The following is a 23,872-nucleotide window of genomic DNA, read 5'->3' on the forward strand; positions in this document are numbered from 1 at the left end:
GAGTGATGTTGTCAAAAGGGGTGGAGCCTGCAAGAGAGGTTGTCCAAGGAGATGGGGCCTGTGTGAGAATGATTTTGCCCAAAAAGGCGGAGCCTGTGTGAGAGATGTTGTCCAAAGAGGCAGAGCCTGTGAGAGTGATGTTGTCCAAAGGGGCGGGGCCTGTGAGAGTGGTGTTGTCCAAAGGGGCGGGGCCTGTGAGAGTGATGTTGTCCAAAGAGGCAGAGCAATGTTGTCCGTAGGGGTAGAGCTAGGGGAAGGAGAGAGAGTCCGCCAGATCTGTTATAGTTTAGATTTATTGTAAATTTTATCTATGCAAATTGTGGATCATTTTAAATTCTTTTTCTTATTTATTAGGCCTTTGAAACAAACATTAATTCTACACTTCAAATAATTTTTGGAGTTATTTTCTAGGATATTTCACATCTTTTCTGACCTTGTGCAGTTGAAGCCATCATTTTTTTGCGCCGGTCACCATTCCTGATGTGAATTTTGCCACCACATTATTAAGATTAGTCCCAGTTGTTTTCTGGCTTATGCAAGACTGGTGTTTGCTTTGTAGGAAAGTCTGGTTAAAGAAACTCTCTAGCAGTTATATAGACAACAGTCTGTGGGCTTACAATGGTGGTATTGACAAATGAGGGGGGAGATGTTTGGCTTTTGAATCAGACTCGTTTCTTGGTTACATTTTGTCTTCTGCTCTCTCTCTTATTATCAAGAACTGCCTTCGTCTGGTTTGGGCAGAACAAAAAAAGGGGCTGAGCCACCCCTAGAAGCTGGGCAGTGTGTGTGAGTGACAGAGCAGCACTCACGAGACCTGCTCCCGTACTCAAATTCATGGACCCGGGCACATGATGGTTAAGTATGGGCTGCCTGTCGATGGACCAGAGAGACATTTCATTCGGTTTGCCTGTTCATTTTCTCGTCCTGAATAAACCACATTTAGGGTCTCAGAAGCTAATGCTACATTAGACAACAACATTTCAGACAATTGTGTGCTTCAGTTTGTCGAGGACCCTTCTCTGCGCCAACATGACTGTGCCCCATGCACAAAGCCAGGTCCATAAAGACATGGAGGAACTTGAGTGGTCTTCATAGATCCCTGACCGCCACCCTATCGAGCACCTTTGGAATGAATGGGAAATGCCGATGGGGTTCCAGGTCTTCTTGTCCATCATTGGTTCCTGACCTCAAAAAATATCATTTTGGCTGAATGAGCACAAATTCCCTCAGCTGCCTTCCAGAATCTGGTAGACAGAAGAGTGAAGGCTGTTAGAAGGAAGGGGGCAACTCCATATTAATGTTCATGGCTTTGGAATGGGACGTCCAGCAAGCTCATGTAGGTGTGGACGGTCAGGTGTCCAGAAAACAATAACAGGATAAAATAAAAAATCCTATTTGAGTCCGGGATGAAAGCCAGTGGAGTGCAGGGTGCAGTGACATTTCCCCTCGTTTGAAACGTGAAAACCCCTCGTAGACCTGTGTTTTACTTACAGCTTCCTCTTTAAAAGCAGTTTCAAGCATCGCTACAGTTTCAGCAGCTGTTTACCCAAAGAGAAAACAAAACTGAACGCAGACTCGCCGTTCTCTATGATCACCAGTCACAAAAATCGCAGAACATGTTTAATAAGCACCAAGATAAACCGACATGGAATGGCATATGGACAACACAGTGTGACGCCACTCGTCAGACTGGCACAGAATACCGTAGTGTGCTACACCGAGGGTGAAATTAGCAACTAAGTCGCCAGGTACAGATTCCTGTTATTTTTGGGTACCCCCTCGTATTTTTGAAATCACTGACTTTGAAATGGTCTAAAACAAAACACCATATGATTAGGTTTGAGGTTGTCATTTCGAACAGTGACCCTCCAGCACTTTCTTGTAAAAGTCCTCCTTATTTTCCTTTAGTTGTAAAAGTCTTAATCTTCCATTTTGGCAGTCAGTTGGAACAAAAAATAAAAATAAATGGAGCGCTGCAGTGCACGTGACTTTCTGATGTCACTAACTTATTGGCGCCTCAGCGTAGCACAGCAACGAGCACCTGTTCAGCTCACGTGCGCCCCCTTCAGGCCGGCACTGTACTGTCTGCCTTACTCACCCTGTGCCTTCTCACTGCGGTTTTGTGTCCGATCAGCAAGACTAAATATGTCACACACATTCATTAAAGATATGAGCCAGAAAGTCAGGGTGTATAATAAACGTGTCTGCACACATTATATTGGCGACATACAGGGAGACCGCGACAGGCACGCGTATCAGCCCCGTCAGTGTGTGAGGACAGCGCAGTCCGAGGGGAGGCGAGACCAGTCGCTGCCGCACCTCGCGTTTCTCCTATTTGAACAGGAAATGTGCCAATTCAGCGATTTTGACTATAAAAATTAGCACAATTATTAGAATCATACAGAAAACAAATTTATAGCACAGACCAGTGGACAAATTTATTTTATGTTATCATTATTTTTTTTTACTTTTCATGATGGCCTCCCCTGACCGCACGAGCCTGTCACACAGAGCGGTGTTGCACAGAGCTGGAATGACTCGGGAATTGCTAGAGGTGATTTGGAAAAGGCAAAGTCAGTTTTTTGGCAAGGTGTTTCAAAACGAGAAATTGGAGGCACAAATATTGAACGGACGGATGGATGGTAAACGGGCAAGGGGTCGTTAGCGATTAACATTTCTTGACTTGGCTACAACGAGTAACAAGAATGAAGGAACTGAGGAATCTCAAATACAGAAATGAGAGAGAAGCCATAGTTGCCACCCACGTCAGCATTTCGGCCCGGCACATTGAATCAAATGCATTTACCCCGAGACCCCCAATACTCTGGTCATGGCCGCATCACAATTTCAGTTCCTTGAACTTCGTGGCTTGGTGTTCATCCTGACTTGCAGTGTGAATCGGAGGACCTTCTACACACAGATGCACGTGTGCCTTTCTAACTGACGTCCAATCAATTCGGTTTGCCTCAAGTGGACACCAGTCAAGTTCTATAAACTTCTTGAGGTGGAGTCAAGCAAACAGGAGGCACAATGTAGTGCGCCACAGTAAAAACTCTGAATACTTCTGGGAAGGAGAGGTTTCGGTTTTTGATTTGTAATAAATTTGAAAACATTTCTGTAAACATGTCGTCACTTTGATGGGCAACAATGGCAAATGTTAAAATGCAATCTACACGACAATAAAGTGTGCAGAAAGTAAAGGGTGTCTGAAGAATTTCTGATGGCACTGTAGGACTGAGGGCGGATTTTTGCAATTCTAACATTAGACGATTTTCACAGTCCCGTAACGGACTGAGATACAATTGGCCGCACTTCTTTTGTTTGAGTGATTGGAGCACAAGCAGGTAAAATGACTCGCTCAGGGTCACACCCTGCAGGATTTGAACTCGCAGCCTTCAGAGTTGAAGTCTGAAGCTTTTTTTTATTATTAATTGTATTTAGACTTTTTATTTTGCCGTATTTAAAGATGTAAATAATGGAATTCTAAACGAAATCTAATTGATTATTGTAATAGGCTTATTAGATCACGTGCACAAAGTGCTGGCCTATTCTCACACCCATGTCACTCCATCGGCATGCAGACCTCCCCGACCCCGAAGTCTTCCGTACCTGAAAGCTGTCCGCTCAGTCGACTTGGGTTATCCGCCACTTAAATTGCATTGCAGCGCTGATGACACGACACGACGCTCCTTTTATTAACAACGCTGATTCATTGCATGCCGCATCGCTCGCTCATTCAAACACCCCCGCCCCGCCCCTTTATAGCGCCCAGCACGTGTGCCACTGAACGATGGAAGAGAATCGCGAATGGATTCACAGTCAGGCGCGAGCACGTTGCGCGCGTGCCTTGCCTCCAATGGGGTGCGCAGGCACGTGAACCCAGCAAGGACTAAAATTAGAGCAGAACGCAATTTTTTGATGTTACGCTTTTTAAGAGATTAATAATCTTGACCGCGGAGAGAATCGCTTGAAAATCTTCTTCGGGAAATAATGAGCGGAGAAACATTTACTGATTAGTTTAATCCGGGATAATCCTATCTGATGAGCACGTATCAAGATCTCCCCTAACCGATTTATTGCCCAAAAGGCTGAAGAGCAGGGCCGCCGCGAGACTCGACGTTCTTCTCTGCGCCTTCCTATAACTGGGCCGCATTACTCACAAAGGATTTTATTTATTTTTATTACTTTTTTGTTTGTTCGTCTTTCCCGAGTCTCATTTCATTCCCCCCAATTGCTTTGTGCGCTCGCCCATAACTTGCCAAATGACTCGACCATATGCATATTAAGGGCTTCATCATCCCCTAAAGCTGAGCCTCCGCGTAAACTACTGAAATTAAGCTGATTCAGTGGCCACGTCAAAAATTAGGGTTTTAGCCACTAATATCTGATGGGACAGGAAATTTGCTGGTGGGCGAAGGTCGGGATTACCAGCTCTAATTACAAGGCGCATTTTCTCCTTGCTGGAGTCCAGTGAAAGTCTCCTCTCCGATAAAAGAGTAAAGGACAAAATAACAAAACAAGCCAGGCAGCCAGCCATCTTCCAAAGCTGTGGCGGGACAGTCGGAGCCATCCGTGGAAGCATCGGGTGCAAGGCAGGAAAAACACATGAACCCTGGTTCTCCAGTGGCACATTACTGGGTTATGTGGCTCATTGAGGCTCCACTTCTTAACAGAGCACATTTCCATTCTGGGAAGGGATGGTTGTTTGGGCTTTGAAAAGTTCTAAATATGTGGACCAGACAGAAATGTTTAATGTGTATAACACTCAAAAACTGAACGTGTTAGATCCACCAAAATACACTGCCAATGCCAAACGTGCAGGAAAGTCGTCACACGGTCACTAAATGTGACACGGCTAGTGATTTAATTTATACTGACGTGGTCTGTTGACGAGATCTGTTACAACCAAACCCCCACAATCAACAAGTCTGACATATCCTACAAGTATAAATCGCGTAATGAGGCGCCCAGGGAATTGAATTCACATGCAAAGCCTAAAATCACACACATTTGGAGTCAAGTTGATGGAAGTTACTGTAGTTGTGTTTACAGCAAAACCCTCCCAGGATCTTCTTTCTTGATTGTGAGCCATCTGATAGGGCACTGACTGATTAAGAACACCCGAGCTTTACCCGTGTTGCTGTCATTTTAAAACCAGGAGGCCATATTTTATAATCTGTTACAGCTCTAAGCTAAGAAAAGGCTCTTCATGTGGGATCGGTGGGTTTGTTTAGGATCCATAAATAGCATCGCTAAGAGAAACCTGCACTTTTGAACTTTTATTTTTAGGAGTGCACCCAAAAAATGCCTGTCATAGTCACCCAAAAGCATTTCAAATAATTTAAATTGGCCATTTTATATAGCAAATTGATTATTTTAATGATACAAAAAACAAAAAGTCTATTTTATGAACCCAATGACTTAAGTAAGTATGCTGTTTACAGAATACAAATTATAATGAAGTGATTGATGAGAAAGAAAAGAGAACTCCTACAGGAGGTGCAAAAGATACATAAAATGAACAACACTATATAACAGATAGATAGATGAAAGGCACTATATAATAGATAGATAGATAGATAGATAGATGAAAAGCACTATTTAACAGATAGATAGATAGATAGATAGATAGATAGATAGATAGATAGATAGGGGAAATTAAAACTCAATAGTTATCTGTGTTTCTGTGCTTTATTTACAGTATATATACCTGCACATTGTAAAGCATGTATGCCTGTGGATCACCTTTTTGGCTCAGATCAATTGTGCAATACCATTCTGGGACGAGAGGGGGTGCTGTCACTAACAGTCTAGTCCCTCTTACCTCTGCAGTTCTGAGACCACACCCCATGAGGGTGAGTGACTCCGCCCTGATCATTCAGAGTCGCCCCGCCCCTTATGGTCTGAACCATATGAAGGCGGGCATTCCCAGAAGGAAGTGTCTCAGTCTTGACCCTGCTTATCCATGCAAACATCTAATCAGCCAATCATGTGGCATCAGCACAATGCATTAAATTCTAAAGATCTTGTTCAGAAGTTTTTGTTCAGAAAAGGGAACAAATGTGCTGTCAGTCACTGTTGGTGTCAGACAGGCTGTTGTGAGTATTTCTGCCACTGCAGATCTCCTGAGATTTTCACACATGACTGTCTCTGAGTTTACTTAGAATGGTGCCAGTAAACAGCAGCTCTGTGGGCTGAAACACCTTGTTGATGAGAGGGGGCAGCGGTGTATGGCCAGACTGGTCTGAGCAGACAGAAAGGCTATGGTAACTCAGATAACCATTCTGTAAAACTGTGGCTAGCAGAAAAGCCTCTCAGAAGGCATAACAGCAGAGGACTACGCCGGGTTTCACTCCTGTCTGCCAAGAGCAGACAGCTGAGGCTGCAGAGGGTACAATCTAACTGAAACTGGACAGTTCAAGCCTGGTCTGATGAATCTAACAGATGGCACAGTCAGAATTTGGCATCAACATCATGAATCCAGACACCCAACCTGCCTTGTGTCAACAGTCCAGGCTGGTGGTGGTGGGATGGTATGGGGAAGCCTTTTCTTGGTAAATGTTGGCCCATTTAATACCAATCAATCTTTGCTTGAATGCTACAACCTATCTGAGTATTGCTGCTGACTACGTACATCTCTTCAAGGCCACAGCTGATCCATCATCAGTCATCTCAAGCTGATTTCATGCAGATTGGGGCTCTTTTCACAGGCACCTTTTTGGATGTTGTGGAATGGAAGATTTGTAGCTGGAATGGACCACATGGACTGCAATCTCAACCAAATATTTCCAACATCATATATATATATATATATATATATATATATATATATATATATATATATATATATATATATATATTGTGGATGCTGTATTGGCTGAACTGGCATTGTGGATGGAAGAGGCGATGGTTCCTTAGCTGTATGGGAGGCCGACCAGGAAAGAAGAATTGGCCAGAACAGAGGGTCGGATAGCAGGCCCCAGGGGGAAACCAGCAAGGCATGCTGGGAGATGTAGTCCAGCAAAGCAGCCCTGCTGAAGTCATTGGGTGCTGCAAGGCGGCACTGCTGCCATCTAGCGTACTGGGGGAGGAAAAGTCCCTCAACAACATGTTCATTCTTCAAGGAGTTGTCCGACCCTCTGTTCTGGCCAATTCTTCTGGGTCTGGTTCCTCTCTCTTTCCTGAATGGGAAGCGTATCTGCCTTCTTGGATCCTCCCGTCCAGGTAAGGAACCGACACCTCTTCCAGCCACATCGCTGGTCCAGCCCATACGGCATCCACTGTGATCACAATCTGATATCTGGGTGGTTACCTACCAGGTAATGCTTGAGGTTGGTCAACCAGTTGGCAAACATCCACCACATCCTCTCAGTTGCATGAAGCAGATCATAGACATGATATACTGTATAGTACCTACCAAATAATCCAATAATAATTTATTGGACAGACAACAACAAAAATTATTTTTGAAGCCTGAAATCACCCAAGCAATGCCTCAATGACTTTATTAGGCCCTGTAGCTGACGGCTCCCCTGCCTTGACTTTCTGACAAAACAAGACGAATTCCCAAAAAAACCTTCTAAGATAAACAATGGGAGAAATCTTGAAGGGCAATTCAAGGAGAAACCCTCTTCCAGGTAGGTCGGGTGTGCAATGGATGTCAGAAAAGATGGCAAATCATTCAAGATAGAAAACAGAATGCAAGTAAAGTCAATGCAACAAGTGCAATGAGGTCTTCAGAACTGAAAGAACATAAAAAGTGAACACTGTGACCGGCAGCAAGATAAATAATAATAATAATAATAATTCATTACATTTATATAGCGCTTTTCTCAGTACTCAAAGCGCTATCCACACAGAGAGGAACCGTAAGCGAACCCACAATCTTCCGCAGTCTCCTTACTGCAAAACAGTGTGAAAATTTGTGGAACCACCCCAGTGACTTAATTTACTTCTGAACTCCAAAGAGAAAATGGAAACAGAAATAGTCCAGAAAGTAACACAACACAGGATCAAAAAGAACTGAAATGGCAACAAATTATTATCAAGCACAATCAGATAACGGCCATCTGAGCTCCTCTTTCTGCTGTGGTCCTCTCAAAAGCGACGGCACAGTCCCTGGTTTCTGCTTTGTATGTCTCCGGGACCAGAAGGAATGGGACTTCCATCTGACTTTACTGCCACGCTTGGTTGCCCTCACTGGGTTGTGGAAAAAGGAGAGGTAACCATTTGCAACAGCGCCCCCTCTGTCCTGGGAGTGGTAGTGCTTCCCTCGACTGACCTGGGAGCCCACTGGCACACACGCATGACAACTCTTCTAAGACACTCTTTTACTGTGTTAAACCCAAATAATGGGCGAGAATCTCCCCACTGCATAAACTGCACTGATGTTAAAATATAAACAGCAGTTCCCACCATCATAAAGTTGCCCCCATTATAATTTCTCTGGGTTTGCCACATCCCGTACTTGCACTTTAAGTGGCCTGATGTGGCGGACGGGTCTCCATTCGCTTTTCCTCCTGCACGTATCCCCATGTAAGAGACCCCCCCCCCCCCCCCCCCCATGTGTTTGTGCATTGCTCCTATGATGTGACCCTATGAGATTATTAAAACATCAAATATTTCTTTTTCTGCACATTAAAGTAGACGATTGTGACGTATAATTCGCCTTGCGCCAAATCTCTTTTCATTGTTTCTATTCCCAAAGTAAATCATTAAATATGCAAAACTCCGCTCCTTTGTAAGCCGGCATATTAAAGGTTAGATCCATTAATAACAAACCTCAAAAACCCTTGCAATTTAAATTACAATTATCCTAAATGAAAGTTATTATTTCGCTAATCCCAGGAACAGCTTGTAAAGAGATTTGGGTCCGTCTTCAATAATGTCAAGTTAATGCGCGCGCCCCTTGTAATTATCTTTATCAGGAGGCTCTCAGTTAATCTACGTGTTTAGCAGAAAGAGACCAAATCAAAAAGAGATCTGCGGCCGGCCATGGCGGACTAAGCGGTTTGTGAAGCGCGGGCGTAAACGGACGAGACGTGGACTGGCGGGCTGCAGGCGCAACACGACATCCGAACTCGAGGGGCTTGCAGATCACGACGACCCCAAAAAAGACAACACCGAAGGAGCCACGGTGCATGAGAAAAATGAAATCATTCACAAGTGCGTCTTCAGTCAACTCATCATGTTAGAAAACGAAAAAAACAAACAAACAAAAAAAAATACATTTAAATATGGGACATTATGGTTAAAGTTGGGCTATAAAAGATGACTTTATAAATAAAATAATGCGTTGTACAAAAAGTGTCATTGTTTAGTTGCCTAGGCGCTAAGCTCAATCGAGCTAATAATACACGTTATCTATAAAGCGCCTTTCCTATGCGCAAAGCGCTCCATTTGTACATCTTTATCTTCATAAACGTCACCTAATAATTAAAATATATATCAATGTACTTTAATGAGTCTATACCCAAACGTGTATTTTTGCATTGTATTTAGATACATGTAATTATAATTCTCTGATTGCGTCATTTGAATCTCGGCCCTCGACATCCTCGCTTAGAATCTGCAAATATCCATCCATCTTCATAGCCCGTTTATCAAGGACAGGGTGGTGAGGCAGCTGGAGCCAAACCCAGCAATCGGCAGGCGCAAGGCAGGAACAAACTCTGTCTATAGTGCCCTTCCTATCTCCCTTTTGTTTATTACATTATAATGTCCATCCATCCATTATCCAACCCGCTGAATCCGAACACAGGGTCACGGGGGTCTGCTGGAGCCAATCCCAGCCAACACAGGGCACAAGGCAGGAACCAATCCCAGGCAGGGTGCCAACCCACCACAGGACACACACAAACACACCCACACACCAAGCACACACTAGGGCCAATTTAGAATCGCCAATCCACCTAACCTGCATGTCTTTGGACTGTGGGAGGAAACCCACGCAGACACAGGGAGAACATGCAAACTCCACACAGGGAGGACCCGGGAAGCGAACCCAGGTCCCCAGGTCTCCCAACTGTGAGGCAGCAGCGCTACCCACTGCGCCACCGTGCCACCCACATTATAATGTACCTCTGTTTATTGATCTGTTTATTATATAGTGCCTTTCATATCTATCTATCTATCTATCTATCTATCTATCTATCTATCTATCTATCTATCTATCTATCTATCTATCTATCTATTATATAGTGCCTTTCACACATCTATCTATCTATCTATCTATCTATCTATCTATCTATCTATCTATCTATCTATCTATCTATCTATCTATCTATCTATCTATCTATCTATCTATCCCTGTTACACTTCTTCTGCTTCTTCCACATCCTATAGACAGCAATGCTGAGTTAATTGGACAGTCCACAGTGGCTTCGTTTGAGGGGCTCCAGTTGCCAGCAACTTTCAGGTGCAAGAGCTGAGTTCAGAAAACAGGGTCATGCTGGAATAATCATTTTATTTTGACAGTCTAATTGCTCAAAGTAAATATGAGTATATTTTTTGTTTATATTTTCATAGATGGATGTATATTCCTGAAAGCTGGTATGTGAACTCAAAACTTATTAGTGTGTGAAATACACCTTGGCATTACTGGGATTATACAGGAGTTTAATGCATTCTCCCTGGGGAGAAATAAAAGTTCTATCTATCTATCTATCTATCTATCTATCTATCTATCTATCTATCTATCTATCTATCTATCTGTATCACATACAGTATATGTACAGTATATATAAAACAAAGTAGTTTGAAGCTGATTGACATAAATGGAGTCCAGCAGTTTCCATCCATTAGTTAATTATTGAACTATTGCCAGGTTTTTACACACACACACACACACACACACACACACACACACATATATACAATATATATACGCATACACCAATCAGCAACAACATTAAAACTAGATGCCTAACATTGTGTGGGTCTTCCTCATGTTCACCATTTATGACATGGACTCTACAAAACTTCTGATGGTGTCCTGTACACCAAGACATTAGCAGCATATCTGTTAAGTTCTGTATGTTACGAGGTGTGGCCTCCATGGATCAGACTCATTTTTTCCAGCACATCCCACAGATGTTCAATCAGATTGCGATTTGGAAGATGTGGAGGCCAAGACAGCATCAACGTCTTGAATTCTTTGTCATGTTTCTCAAACATTTGTTGCAGTGTGTCAGGGCGTATTATCCAGTTGAAAGAGGCCACTGCCATTAGGGAACACCGTTGCCATGAAGGGGTTACGTGGTCTTCAGCAATTTTCAGATAGGTGGTATGTGTCTAAGTAGTATCCACATGAGTGCCAGGACCCAAGGTTTCCCAGTGGAACATTGCCCAGAACATCACATTGCCTTTCCCGGCTAACTTCCTCCCATAGAGTATTCTGCTGCCATCTCATCCCCAGGTACTTTATGTACATGTACCCGGCCTTCTATATGATCTAAAAGAAAACATGATTCATATGGCAAAGCAGGCCACCTTCTTCCATTGCTCTGTGGTCCAATTCTGATGCTCAACTGTCCATTGTTGGTGTTTTCAGTGGTGGACAGAGGTCAGCAAGGTCACTCTGACTAGTCTGTGGCTACACAGCAATCTGCATCACTCCGAGTGCTCTGACACTTTTCTCTCATGGTCAGTGTTATGTCTTTCCGTAATTTGTGCTCCAGTAGTTCTACTGTGGGATTGGAGCACATGGGCATCGATAAGGCTTAACTGGGCACCCATGACCCCTGCTGTAGGGTCAATGGTTTCCTTCGTTGGACCACTTTTGGAAGGTACTAACTACTGCACCAGAGCTGCCATTTTAGAGATGTTCTGACTCAGTCATCTGGCCATCACAATGTGGCCCTTTGTCAAAGTCGCTCAAATACTTCCGCTTGCCCAACATGTCCCTTCAAGAACTGACTGTTCACTTGTGTGCCACCCCTTGACAGGTGTCATTGAAATGAAATAATCAATGGTCTTCACTTTGCCTGGCAGTGGTTTGAATGTTGTGGCTGATCTATATCTGTATATAGATAGATAGATAGATAGATAGATAGATAGATAGATAGATAGATAGATAGATAGATAGATAGATAGATAGATAGATAATGTTTGCGCATGTGTAAAAAACTTTTCTTATCTTAGTTCACCAACGAATTAATGGACGAGTATCGCTGGGCTCCATTTATGTTAATCAGGTTCACACCACTTTGTTTTCCTGTGTGTTTAAACAGGTCGGAGTCTTTCTTTGCTCATTCTGTAAATTCTAAAATGTGCATTTTACCTAAGGATTTGACGCAAGGCTCTGCGCATGCCTGAGCGCTATACAAGAGTAAGCTGAACAGAACACGCGCACATAAATATAGATTTGAATTGATTAACAAATCGTATTTCTATAAAACACTAAAGGATGTCACCGTTAATGTGAGCGTAAAAAGCCGCCGAAGCGCGCATTGTCGGTCGCTTGGAGAAGGACACGCGTGTGACAGGCGGCGCTGGCGGGATGTAGTTGCGTTTTATTCAAATCTTTATCGGATTTACAATAAAATTGGTGGCAATTAATCCCCTGGGATTGAAAAAAAGGAAAACGCCTCTTCGAGCGGCCCGCAACCCCCTTTCTCTGCTCTGATTGGGCCAGGGAAGCATCCCGAGGCGCCAAGCTGAAGATAAATGGATCTCCCAAAGCACTCTTGAATTCCGCTCTTCTGATCTGCTGGGTCAAGAAAGCGAAAGTCAACAGGTGGATGAGAGCCATGACTGGAAAAGACGACGTCGCAGAAGGGAAACCCAAAGGAAAAGTCTTGTCACCTAACATCGGCGACGACAAATCGGTCAGGGTGAATGGAAATGGGTTGCGCTCTAAAGGGTTCGCCATCACCGACCTTCTAGGATTAGAGACGGAGTTACAGACCTCGACTGCTCCTGGAGTGGTTACAAACGTTGAGGGACACGGAGCTGGCATAGGGGGCTTCGCATTAGCCGGGGGCTCTCTGCCTCTCGGCCTGGGTTTTCTGTGTAGTTTGGCCGCGCAACAGCCCTCTGGAGCGCCCTGCTTTCTTCCCAGTCACATTCCTCTGCTGCAGGCACGGACGGAAAACCAGTACATGCAAAGCCTGGAGCAGCACAAGGAGAACTACTCGGGTACTTCGAATTACTTTTTAAGAGTATGGACCGTACACGTCATCTTTTATCGTCATATTCGGCATGTTTTGTTTTCTTTCTTACTTTCTTTGTGTCGACCTCATGATCAGCAGCTCATCAAACACAAAGGCGCCCAAGTCCGACGGCCGGGGAGCTGTCCAGGAGGGCACGGGGCCGTCGAGGTGGTGCTGAAATGACAACCCGCGCCCGCACTGGGGGTCCACTTTGGTGCTGATCCTCCAAAGCGGCAACAAGAGAACATTTAGTTGTTGAGCTTTAGAGCCTCGCTGTTCTCAAAATGCCGTTATTTGAATTAGTTCATGAAAACAAGTTAACATGTAGTTTGCACTTTACGAAGATCTAAACGGACTTACTGTCGCGAGTTCGTTTTTTAGAAAATAAAGTAAACGCAGACTAAAATAAAATAACTGAAGGAGTTAGCGATAACATTTATTAATCCATTTTTAATTTGACCTAGATGTATTACTGTGATTTATTTTTAAATGAAATTAACACAAACATAAGCAAATCATCAATAGCGTATATTAATATTTATTTATTTTTTTATTTTATAATGACCTAGATGGATTTGCTCTCGCACTTTCGTTTTTTAAGAAATAAAATAAATGCAAGCTAAAATAAAAATATTGACGGGAGTTACCTATAACATCCATTAATTCGTTTTTCGTTTGACTCAGCTGTATTTGCTGTCGCGATTTAATTTGTTAAAAAAGAAAATCAGCAGTCAGAACGGGTCACGCAATCTGGAAATAGAAAAGCAGAGACGTTAAAACGAAAAAGAGCTGAAGTTAAAACAGCTACCGAACAATGAAACGACTTTACGGCAGCGATTCGCCCTAATAAAGTAATTTTAATACGTGCTGCAAAATTTAAACGTGCGGCTGAGCGCATTCATTTGTCAGATATTATTATTATTATTATTATTATTATTATTATTATTATTATTATTATTATTATTATTATTATTATTATTATCCATCTTCGTAAACCGCTTATGGGCTAACTGGAGTCAAACCGAAGCAGGAACCACACTGGGACAGAGCGCTAGTCATTATCATTATTATTATTAGTGACCTATTTTTCATGGTTTTTTATTTTTTATGATGCCGATTATGCCTTTTGTTATCATTATTATTATTATTATTTTATTATTATTATTATTATGCTGATGAGTATGAGTATGATATTCTTATTGTTGTTGTGGTTGTTAATGGTTTAAATAATATGATGATGTCATTAGTATTACTATTGCTGCATGTTGATCTTTTCATGATTATGATATTGTTGTTGTTGTTATTATTATTGTTTTAATTACAATGATGATAGTATTATTAATATTGTTGAAGCTATTATTATTATTGTCTTTTTTAAGACTATAACTATTTCATAATCATTATTATAGTTACTACGATGGACTGGAGTTCTGTCCAGGGCTTGTTCCTGCCTGACGGTTTATGCTAGTTGGAAAAGGCTCCCGCATCCCAAACCGCGATCCTTTCTGGACCATTATTATTGTTATTAGTAGTATCATGATCTTATTTTTGAATCATAATTATTGTTATGCTTATTGCATTACAGACGACGACTGCCTTTCTGGGGATCGCAGTGATCTTAAGAACTCGTGTAACTCTCAAAACAAGAGGAAGAAGAGGCGGCACAGGTAATGAAGACGAGTGGCGTTCACGGCCGTGAAGTGACATGTCGCCTTTTTTTCCACAGCTGAATTTGCTATTAATGAATAAGGTGGCGGTGTCATATTACACGATCTCGGGACACCCAGGTTTGGAGAGCGGGGCGGGTGCTGACGAACGGGAATCCTAAGCGATGTGAATCAGTTTGTTCAGAGTTACTTGTCTGCAGTCCTGTCCTCCTAGATCATCTAAAAACGTACTCCGGGATTAAAAACTCTGTGTTAATGCTAAAATAAGGCCCTGTCTATTATATCTTTTATTTCTTAGACTTGGTATATGGGTTCAACTAACTGGTATCATTTATTTTCAAACATACTTTCAATGACTTTCAGAAACAGTGATGCTTGGTTTTTGCATGTCGCTCAGATGCCAGTTCACTAAAGTCGCTTGTCTTCGCTCCTTCTCAGGACGGTGTTCACAGCTCATCAGCTAGAAGAATTAGAGAAGGCGTTTAACGAAGCCCACTACCCCGACGTCTATGCCAGAGAAATGCTAGCCATGAAGACGGAGCTCCCAGAGGATCGAATACAGGTACAGGACCGCACGAAATCAGCGCTTGAATCAGTCCGTGAAATTCCAAAGTGTTTCTGTCGAAAGTCCGAATGGACGCACAGCTGAGGCAGCTGCGGCAGGGATCACGTGACATGTCACCCCGCGCCGCGCTCACCTGCCGCCCAGGTGTCATGTGACCCACCTCTGGCTGCTCTTTACCCTCTTTCACGATGCCGGTATTTTTTCAGGGCACTTTACTGCGCTGTGTAGTTCGTTGTTGTTTCACATACAACCGTTTCATTCTGCACTCAAAAAAGAAATGTTTCGATTTAAGTAGGCCTAATATTATTATCCATCCATCCATTTTCCAACCCGCTGAATCCGAACACAGGGTCACGGGGATCTGCTGGAGCCAATCCCAGCCAACACAGGGCACAAGGCAGAAAACAATCCCGGGCAGGGTGCCAACCCACCGCAGGACACACACAAACACACCAAGCACACACTAGGGCCAATTTAGAATCGCCAATCCACCTAACCTGCATGTCTTTGGACTGTGGGAGGAAACCGGAGCGCCCGGAGGAAACCCACGTAGACACGGGGAGAACATGCAAACTCCACACAGGGAGGACCCGGGAATCGAACCCAGGTCCCCAGATCTCCCAACTGCGAGGCAGCAGCGCTACCCACTGCGCCACCGTGCCGCCCTAATATTATTATGTCAAGCAATAGTTAAAGTAAAACGTTGTTTTTACTAAATGCATTTACTGACGTAATGCAATTAATTAAATCACACGTAGGTGACTTCGTTAATGTTAAATTCAAGTTAACTCCACACATCGCGTGAATTCATATTCAAACCGTACTGATGCTGCGTCCATTTAGCGCTTCACACTTTTAAAACGTTCACTCTTAAACACACTCACTAGTCCTTTACTGGCACTTTACTGGGTTGTGTGGTTCCTCTTAGAGCCATTGCTTGATAAGAAACAATATACAATTGCATATGAAATCGGTTCTTTGGGGTTTTGAAAAAAAATCCTAAAATGTGGACAAAATAGAAATCTTTAATGTATGGTGTATATAGGCGACCAAAGGACACAACAGATAAGAAAACCTGAATTGAGTCTGTGCGATTGTGTGCACAGAAAAGTCCGTTTAAAACGAGGAACTCGTTGGGATTTCACAAATTGGTTATAATCAATTCCTGTTTATTTCTGGAGATTGTTAGGGCTCTAAATATATAAAGGTACTTTCGGGGACCTTTAAATTCGATGGTTTCTTTGAAAACCGCTATGGCTCTGAAGAACCGCTTTGACATTTTGATTTTTAAGAGTGTAATGTAAACACCTTTTTTTAACTAAAAGTAAGTTTTATTTATACAATACAACATGCAATGCACAAAGTAACATTTTCATGTAGAAACACGCCAATTACATTTTCACTCACTAACGATTTACTGTACAATTGCTATTGCAGCATAATGTGATTGGTTGCACTTTTCGTGAAATCTGAACATTACTGGAAATAAAGATAAAATTATTTTCTGACATAAGATTGGCGAAGTGTAGCAAATAATAAGTAAAATGAAATGAATTAAAATAACTCGTCTTCCACAACCACACAAAACACACGGCGTTTGGAGAAAAAAAACAAGGCACTAAAAGTTTTGAACCCTCTTTTCAACTTCGCCAATGTGTGGCGCTGCTTTGGAGCATGTTGTCAACAAAAGGGGCGGAGCCGTATGCAAATGTCATACTTTATGCAAATACGGGATAGTCATGTACAGGTTAATTCAATTGTGTAGCGGGAAAATAAGAATACCTGAGGGCTCTGAGGGTTAAGAAAGTTTAAATTCTGAGTATAAGATTAACATGAAAAAGTGAGTAATACCAGCCCTGAGGCGGATTCTACTTCTGTTAAAAGGGACTAATCGGATTGCTCTGTTTCAACACAATTATTTTGCGTTAGTGCGATATTTAACAAAGTTAAGTCACTTAGAAAAAGTTAGATAATGGCAGCACACACAACAATTTTAAGTGAAAGTAAATGACATCCGAAAAGTGATCATCACTGTTAACTCATTTAAGTATGAAGGCTTTGTTTCATATTAATTGGCTTTCAGGACAAGGACCCCAATTCTATATGTAGACAAAGGAGAAATCTTGAGAATACTAGCAGAACAGAAAGAGCCGAGCCGAGTCGGTGTTATACGGCATTGTGGGAGAGTCCACTAAAAACTAGAAAGGCATTGGCTGGCGCGCAGCACTCCATTTTGAAGCGGGTTTTCAGAATTGGTATTTTTTTTTGGCCCCACAGCGACGAACATCACTCAGCGGTGATCAGGAGTGGCTTTGTTTGTCCCAATTCCAGAAATAGTAGTAGTTGAAGTAGGTTGGGGGGGGGTCTCTCTTCTTAGATAGAGTGATGTACTTCAATCCTCTGTGTGGGGTTAGGGGGTTCTGTGGGGGGCAGCAGCGGGCACTAAATCATGAGTGCGGATCTTTATGTGCCTTCATGCACCGCATCCTCTTCATCCCCCGTCTTGGCGCCCCTGCGCACCGTCGTTTCACCAGTCTGGTATCATCTGTTCATGGCTGTTTATGGAGCCTGTCTGAATAAATAAGAGTTCACAAGGATGGCCCTCTACAGCAGCGGTGCTCAATGTTCTGTCCTGGGGGACCGCCTGTGGCTGCAGGTCAAACCCCCTTCTTCTGTTAACTGGACTCTTACGTTAATTAAGCCAGCCGTTATTTCTCAGTTTCTGATTTTTTTTACAACCATCCGGAAATTACAAACACATTACGTTGTATTTATTTGTGACCAATCGGTAAGAATTCGTATACATATTATTGAAATATTTATCATATTCAAATATGTCATTGTTCCGGTTATTTAGACAATTATTCACTAAAAAGCACACAGTTGTGTAACACTGAAGTTTTCCTTTCAGAGTCGTCTACGTTTCTGTCTGCTCAGCATTCATTATCTGTAATCAAACACAATTAACAAAGCAAAACCCCATAGAAAAACGTTAACTAAAAATAACAAAACAGCGTATAAGCATTTAAAGATACGGAAAACATACAACTTTTACATTTACATTTATTTTCTTGGCAGTTGCATTTATCCAAAGCGATTTACAAGTATTGTGTGTCTTCATTTCCTATTGCACTTTTCTAAAGGTCAAATAAGTCAGCTAATTCAAAAAGGAGATCAAGTAAAGGTGACAATGACCGTCTGGCTGTCTGAGAAACTGGGGGGACAAAAAGGGGGCCACCAGGACTGACCGTTGAGGCTTAAAAACAGTTCCCCAGACGTCGGCCCCTTTACTTCAGAGACTGTAGATGGCGTTAAAAAGGCGCGCGCGGTATAATAAGCTGCATTTCACACGTCGTCCTATTGGTTGGTTTAGGCCAGATATTTAAAATTATTAATAAAACGTGGTAATGAAACATGGAACATAATTGGAAGGCTTTTTTACGATACAAATATTAATATCTTCATCTCAAGCTTACAAATCAATTACCCTCTAAATATTCTCAGAACGTGCGGTGGGCTGGCGCCCTGCCCAGGATTTGTTTCCTGCCTTGTGCCCTGTGTTGACTGGGATTGGCTCCAGCAGACCCCCGTGACCCTGTAGATACGATATAGTGGATTGGATAATGGATGGATGGATATTCTCAGAACAAAAGCAGTTTGTTATTTTGGAATAACATAAAATGTTACCACGACAAGCACACAGCACATCAGAAACGCAAACAGAGGCTAAAATTTACACCCACACTTTAATCAGTCAAGCAGGCCTGCAATCATTGAAGACAATCGACTAAAAAAATGTGGTTTTCTTCTGACAAGAGAAGCTCAGGGCGTCGAGCAGGGTCAGCTCTCGCTGACTTTCTCTGTCTTGCTTCCTGCCATCTTCTTCACCCTTAACCTCCCTTCACGTTCTGTTCTGTTCTGTTCTGTTCTCTCTGTCTCTCTCTCTCTCTCTCTCTCCATCCGCCTCACACTTCTATTATTTATCATGGATGAGGTGTGGCAATCAGCAGCTCCCGGCACCAATTACGGATGCGGACGACTCCTCACCTGTGCGCTTAAGCGAGTACCGTCCACATCTCGAATCACCTAGGAACCGCCCCATGGCCACACGACCACGCCTCCTCTTTAAGCTGCGAGGGCGGCGACCATTTATTTAAAAAGTGGCTTGTTGACTTGAGCTGTGGACCCGCTACACCACAGTGCGACTTTTACAATATTAGGACTGCCCAATGGGTGTTGCGTAAATCGATTCATCAGACTTTAGCACCGAGCACAACACAACGCAGTTCAAAGCCACACAAAACGCTTTCACTTTCACTGTAACACCCTGCTTATTTTTATCAATTGCATTACTGGGATCATCAATTTCATCCAACCATCCATTATCAAACCCGCTATATCCTAACTACAGGGTCACGGGGGTCTGCTGGAGCCAACACAGGGCGTAAGGCAGGAAACAAACCCACCGCAGGGCGTGCACACACACACACACACACACACACACACTGGGGACAATTTAGGATCGAGAGTGCACCTAACCTGCATGTCTTTGGACTGTGGGAGGAAACCCATGCAGACACGGGGAGAACATGCAAACTCCACACAGGGAGGACCCGGCAAGCAAACTCAGGTCTCCTTACTGTGAGGCAGCAGCGCTACCCACTGCGCCACCATGCTGCCCTCATCAATTTCAGCACATTGTAATTTTTGTATTAATAACTTTTTTTTCCCCGCAGGTATGGTTTCAAAACCGAAGAGCAAAGTGGAGGAAGCGTGAGAAGTGCTGGGGCCGCAGCAGCGTGATGGCCGAGTACGGCCTGTATGGCGCCATGGTCAGACACTCCATCCCACTCCCTGAATCCATCATCAACTCGGCGAAAAACGGCCTGATGAGCTCGTGTGCACCTTGGCTTCTAGGTACGCCGAAATGTACGTTTGGGCAGCACTCCTCCATCTTTTCACTATTGCACGTAAAATTGTATATCTGTACTCTTAAAAATAAAGGTGCCAAAGTTGTGCTTCAGAGCAGGGCCATTTATGGATCCCCACAAAGAAACATCCATTTGAAGGCTCCAGAAAGAACTTGAGGGGGTCCACAAATGATGATAGGTGGTAACAGATTTGTGAACTACCAATGGGACTCTGGCTGCATACAATGACACAGGACAAGCTCCAGTTTTTTTAATCTATTTGTATCCTGCCTACTACACTCTAAAGATTTCTCTTTTGTCCACTGATTAAGACGAGCAAAAGGAGATCAATTGGTGACCTGAGTGAGGTGTTTAAAGTTATGAAGGGAACCAGTCCAGTGGATCGAAACGGTGACTTTAAAATGAGCTCATCGAGGACACAGTTGGGAAATTGTTAAGGGTAAATTTCGAACAAACATTAGGAAGTTTTTCTTTACACAGAGAATTATAGACACATGCAATTAGTGACCAAGTAGTGTGGTGGACTGTAAGACTTTAGGGACTTTCAAAACTTGACTTGATGTTATTTTAGAAGAATTAAGTGGACAGGACTGGCCAGCTGTGTTGGGCTGAATGTGCTCACAGCAAACGTTTTCTAACGTTCTAACTTTTCCAAAGCCCAAAGAGCCAACTTCATAGGCCAAGAGGCCTTCCTAGGGTGTAGATGTTTGTTGTCAATCGATGGCTCTATGAAACACCACACAACCCAATAAAGGCCCAGTGTCACCTTGGGTAGAACATCTGCCTCAGAACTTTAGAAGCCCAAGTTCAGTTCCGCTCCTAATCCTGGCCATTGACGAGTCCACATTTTTTCCATACCTGCATGTTTTGTTTGATTTCTTATGGTTGATGTTTATCTGTGGTATGGTGGCTCTGAATTAGGGATCTGCATTGCCAATCGGAAGGTTGCCAGTTCGAATCCCGTAAATGCCAATAGGGACTCTGCTCTGTTGGGCCCTTGAGCAAAGCCCTTAACCTGCAATTGCTGAGTGTTTTGAGTAGTGAAGAAAGCTCTATATAAATGCAAAGGATTACATTTAATTCAAGTGTCTTAGTGTACTTTATGTGAATTACATCTCATTAATTGCACCCTTGGCTGCAGGGGTCCAAGCAGTGCTGCTGTTAGGTTATGTGGCAGTGTAGTGTGCCAACTGACTGTTGGGTAGCTAACCTGTGTGGATGGTCCCCCCTTATGATCTGCGCCCTAGGAAAATGCCTTATTCACCTAAATGGTGGCGCTGGCCCTGGGTCCAAGTTCCATACCCGACCCAATTGCTGTCTGTGTAGTGTTCTTAGGACTTTATCACATCTTCTCAGTTTTCCTCCCATTCCGTCAAAGCTTGCCAGTTAACTTCATGGCTGCTCCAACGCTGGACCTGTGCAAGTGAGTGTGGTTCTCCGCACAAGTCCATGTCCAGTGCTGATTCTAGGCTTGTGCCCGATGTCAATGGCCACCTTCTTAAGGAGGGAGCAGGTCCTATAGGAGCAGTGCACAAGTATGACAGCAGTTTACTGACCACACACTCTTTAAAAATGAAGGTGCCACCGTGGTTAAGCAGAGCTAATGTTATAGGAGAACCATTGTTTGGTTCCCCAAAGGACCATCTATGAAGGTTTCCAAAAAGAACCTTTATTAAATGAGAGACTTCATAAATCACTATGAACAGATGATAGGAGATTTGTGAAATCCCAAGGGATTCCTGCTACTGCATAAAATTACACAAGCTCCGTTCACATTTTCACGATCCACCAGTACACTGCGAGGTAGTCTTCTACACATTAAGATGTTTTGTCTACATTTTAGGAGCCTTTCAAAGCCCAAAGTACCAACCTCATGTGTAAAGAACCCCTGACAGAATGAAAAGAGTCATTGGTGAAGCAAAGGGTCCACGAGGAACCAGACAACTGGGTAAAGTGCTGCTAAAGGACCAGAATTCTTAAGAGTGTACAGTCCAGTGCTGATTGCTGTCTCCTACTGCTGGGTTGGGACCATGGATGGCCCATGGGACCCCCCCATGTGCAAAGGGAACTCTGGAAATGTATCAGCCAAATAAACAAATGCATAATTGAGTCATTTAGTAGGTGTGTTGTTTCACCTTGTCCACAAACACATAAAGCAGAAGATGTATAAACTCCCGGTGTTGTTAACTTCTCTTTCTTCCATGCAGGTATGCACAAAAAATCGCTAGAAGTAATAAAGAAGAGCAGCGACACGCCAGAATTCGGCTACTCTGAGTGTAGCATTGACACCAAAATGCCCAGCCCGGAGTGGGCACATCAGGTCAGTGGCAGGAGCGACTCCGAGGACATGGCGATAGACCTCTCGAGCACTGCGAAATCGGACCACAAAAGTCACTGGAAATCCACGGGCGTGAAGGAGTCACTCGGCAAGTCGGGGGAGAGTTAAACGCGGGCCGGCTGTGGACGAATCAGCGAGCGGCGACGCACCTTTACAAGCTTGAACCCCGCGGCTTTTAATCACCCCGACTTTGAATCGTCCACAGACGTCACTCTTTCCGGTGCACCACGTGTCCGTTTTTTAAGCGAAACTCAACGCCTTTGTGTCGAAGACGGAGGTGGCAGGTGGGAGTTCATCGTCCGCGGTGTGACCTGAAGATGGCCGCGCGCGTCTCGGCAGAGTCGTTTTGGTGTTTATGTATTATGATGCAATATACAGGATTTGAAAACCTCATGTGAATGCAGGATTCATAAAGAGTCTTTGAGGAGGTTTAAGCCATATTTTTCATCAATGTTTTTATATGGTTTTGAAACAGAAAATATATATTTTATTTTATTTCAAGCACTTTAGTTACGTTGGCTGTCTTTCGGGCAATTGTTAATGACAAATTGTAACTATGCATGAAAAATTAATATTAATAATAATTATATTATGAGGATTATAATAAAAAGCTTCTGTTAATGAAAGCTTTCATCCGTTTATTACACAGGAAGGTGGCACAGTGGTTACCATGCTTGGATTCCAGTTCCACGCCCTCTTTTCCATGTTTTCCCAGTCGTATTCCCAAAAATATAGAGATGGGTCTAACGGCAGTCGGCAATACGTATGACGAAGGTCATGGAACACCACCAACATCAGCCATGACACGCCTTCTGAGTCAGATGACCCTCAAATTGCTCTAATCTTAACCACAGTGTATAGCCAGGCATTGCATGGGCATTTCGTGACACGCGTTGTGGGCGTTCCGTGAGGAATTGTGGGCTTCCATTAACGTCTGTTGCCAAAAAAAAAACACTTGTTAGGCTAATAAGCAATTCCAGACTGCCCCAGTGGGAGTGTGGATGGTCTGTGGTACACTGGCGCCCCCTAGCAAAAAGAGACATGCACCCTCCTCCCCTCTACACACACACAGTCTTGGCCTATTTTTAAGTATACCCCAGGAGCTTGCAATTGCTGTGTCACCTTTTGTTGCCCTCTCATCCTTGGCTCTTTTTTTTCTTTGTCATCTGCTCCATGCACCTCAGCTTCTTTTCAGTGGCCTACCTATAATGGAATAGAAG

General features: G+C 43.3%; 1 protein-coding gene and 1 long non-coding RNA gene across 3 annotated transcripts in view; one reads left to right on the forward strand and one right to left on the reverse strand.

Annotated features, from left to right (window-relative positions):
* LOC127525969 (uncharacterized) overlaps positions 1–23,872 on the reverse strand; it is a 569,224-nt gene that overhangs the window by 214,697 nt on the left and 330,655 nt on the right. The gene's annotated exons all lie outside the window — the stretch shown is intronic.
* Positions 12,677–23,040, forward strand: vsx1 (visual system homeobox 1 homolog, chx10-like). 2 transcript variants are annotated; one of them, XM_051919417.1, is made up of 5 exons: positions 12,677–13,137; positions 14,737–14,818; positions 15,257–15,380; positions 20,120–20,312; positions 22,522–23,040. In XM_051919417.1, exons 1-5 carry the CDS (start codon positions 12,741–12,743, stop codon positions 22,758–22,760), a joined length of 1,035 nt encoding a protein of 344 aa, XP_051775377.1. In that variant the 5' UTR covers positions 12,677–12,740; the 3' UTR covers positions 22,761–23,040. The 2 variants fall into 2 exon arrangements, with proteins under 2 accessions (XP_051775377.1, XP_028676223.2); XM_028820390.2 differs by having other exon boundaries at positions 20,120–20,300.

The sequence above is a fragment of the Erpetoichthys calabaricus genome, chromosome 15, assembly GCF_900747795.2.
Source record: "Erpetoichthys calabaricus chromosome 15, fErpCal1.3, whole genome shotgun sequence".
NCBI classification, from domain to species: Eukaryota; Metazoa; Chordata; class Cladistia; order Polypteriformes; family Polypteridae; genus Erpetoichthys; species Erpetoichthys calabaricus.

Coding starts and splice junctions, on each gene's coding strand:
- vsx1 (XM_051919417.1), top strand. CDS start 12,741: ATGAGAGCCATGACTGGAAAAGACGACGTCGCAGAAGGGAAACCCAAA. Junction 13,138..14,736: donor GCACAAGGAGAACTACTCGG/GTACTTCGAATT, acceptor ATTGCATTACAG/ACGACGACTGCCTTTCTGGG. Junction 15,381..20,119: donor TCCCAGAGGATCGAATACAG/GTACAGGACCGC, acceptor TTTTCCCCGCAG/GTATGGTTTCAAAACCGAAG.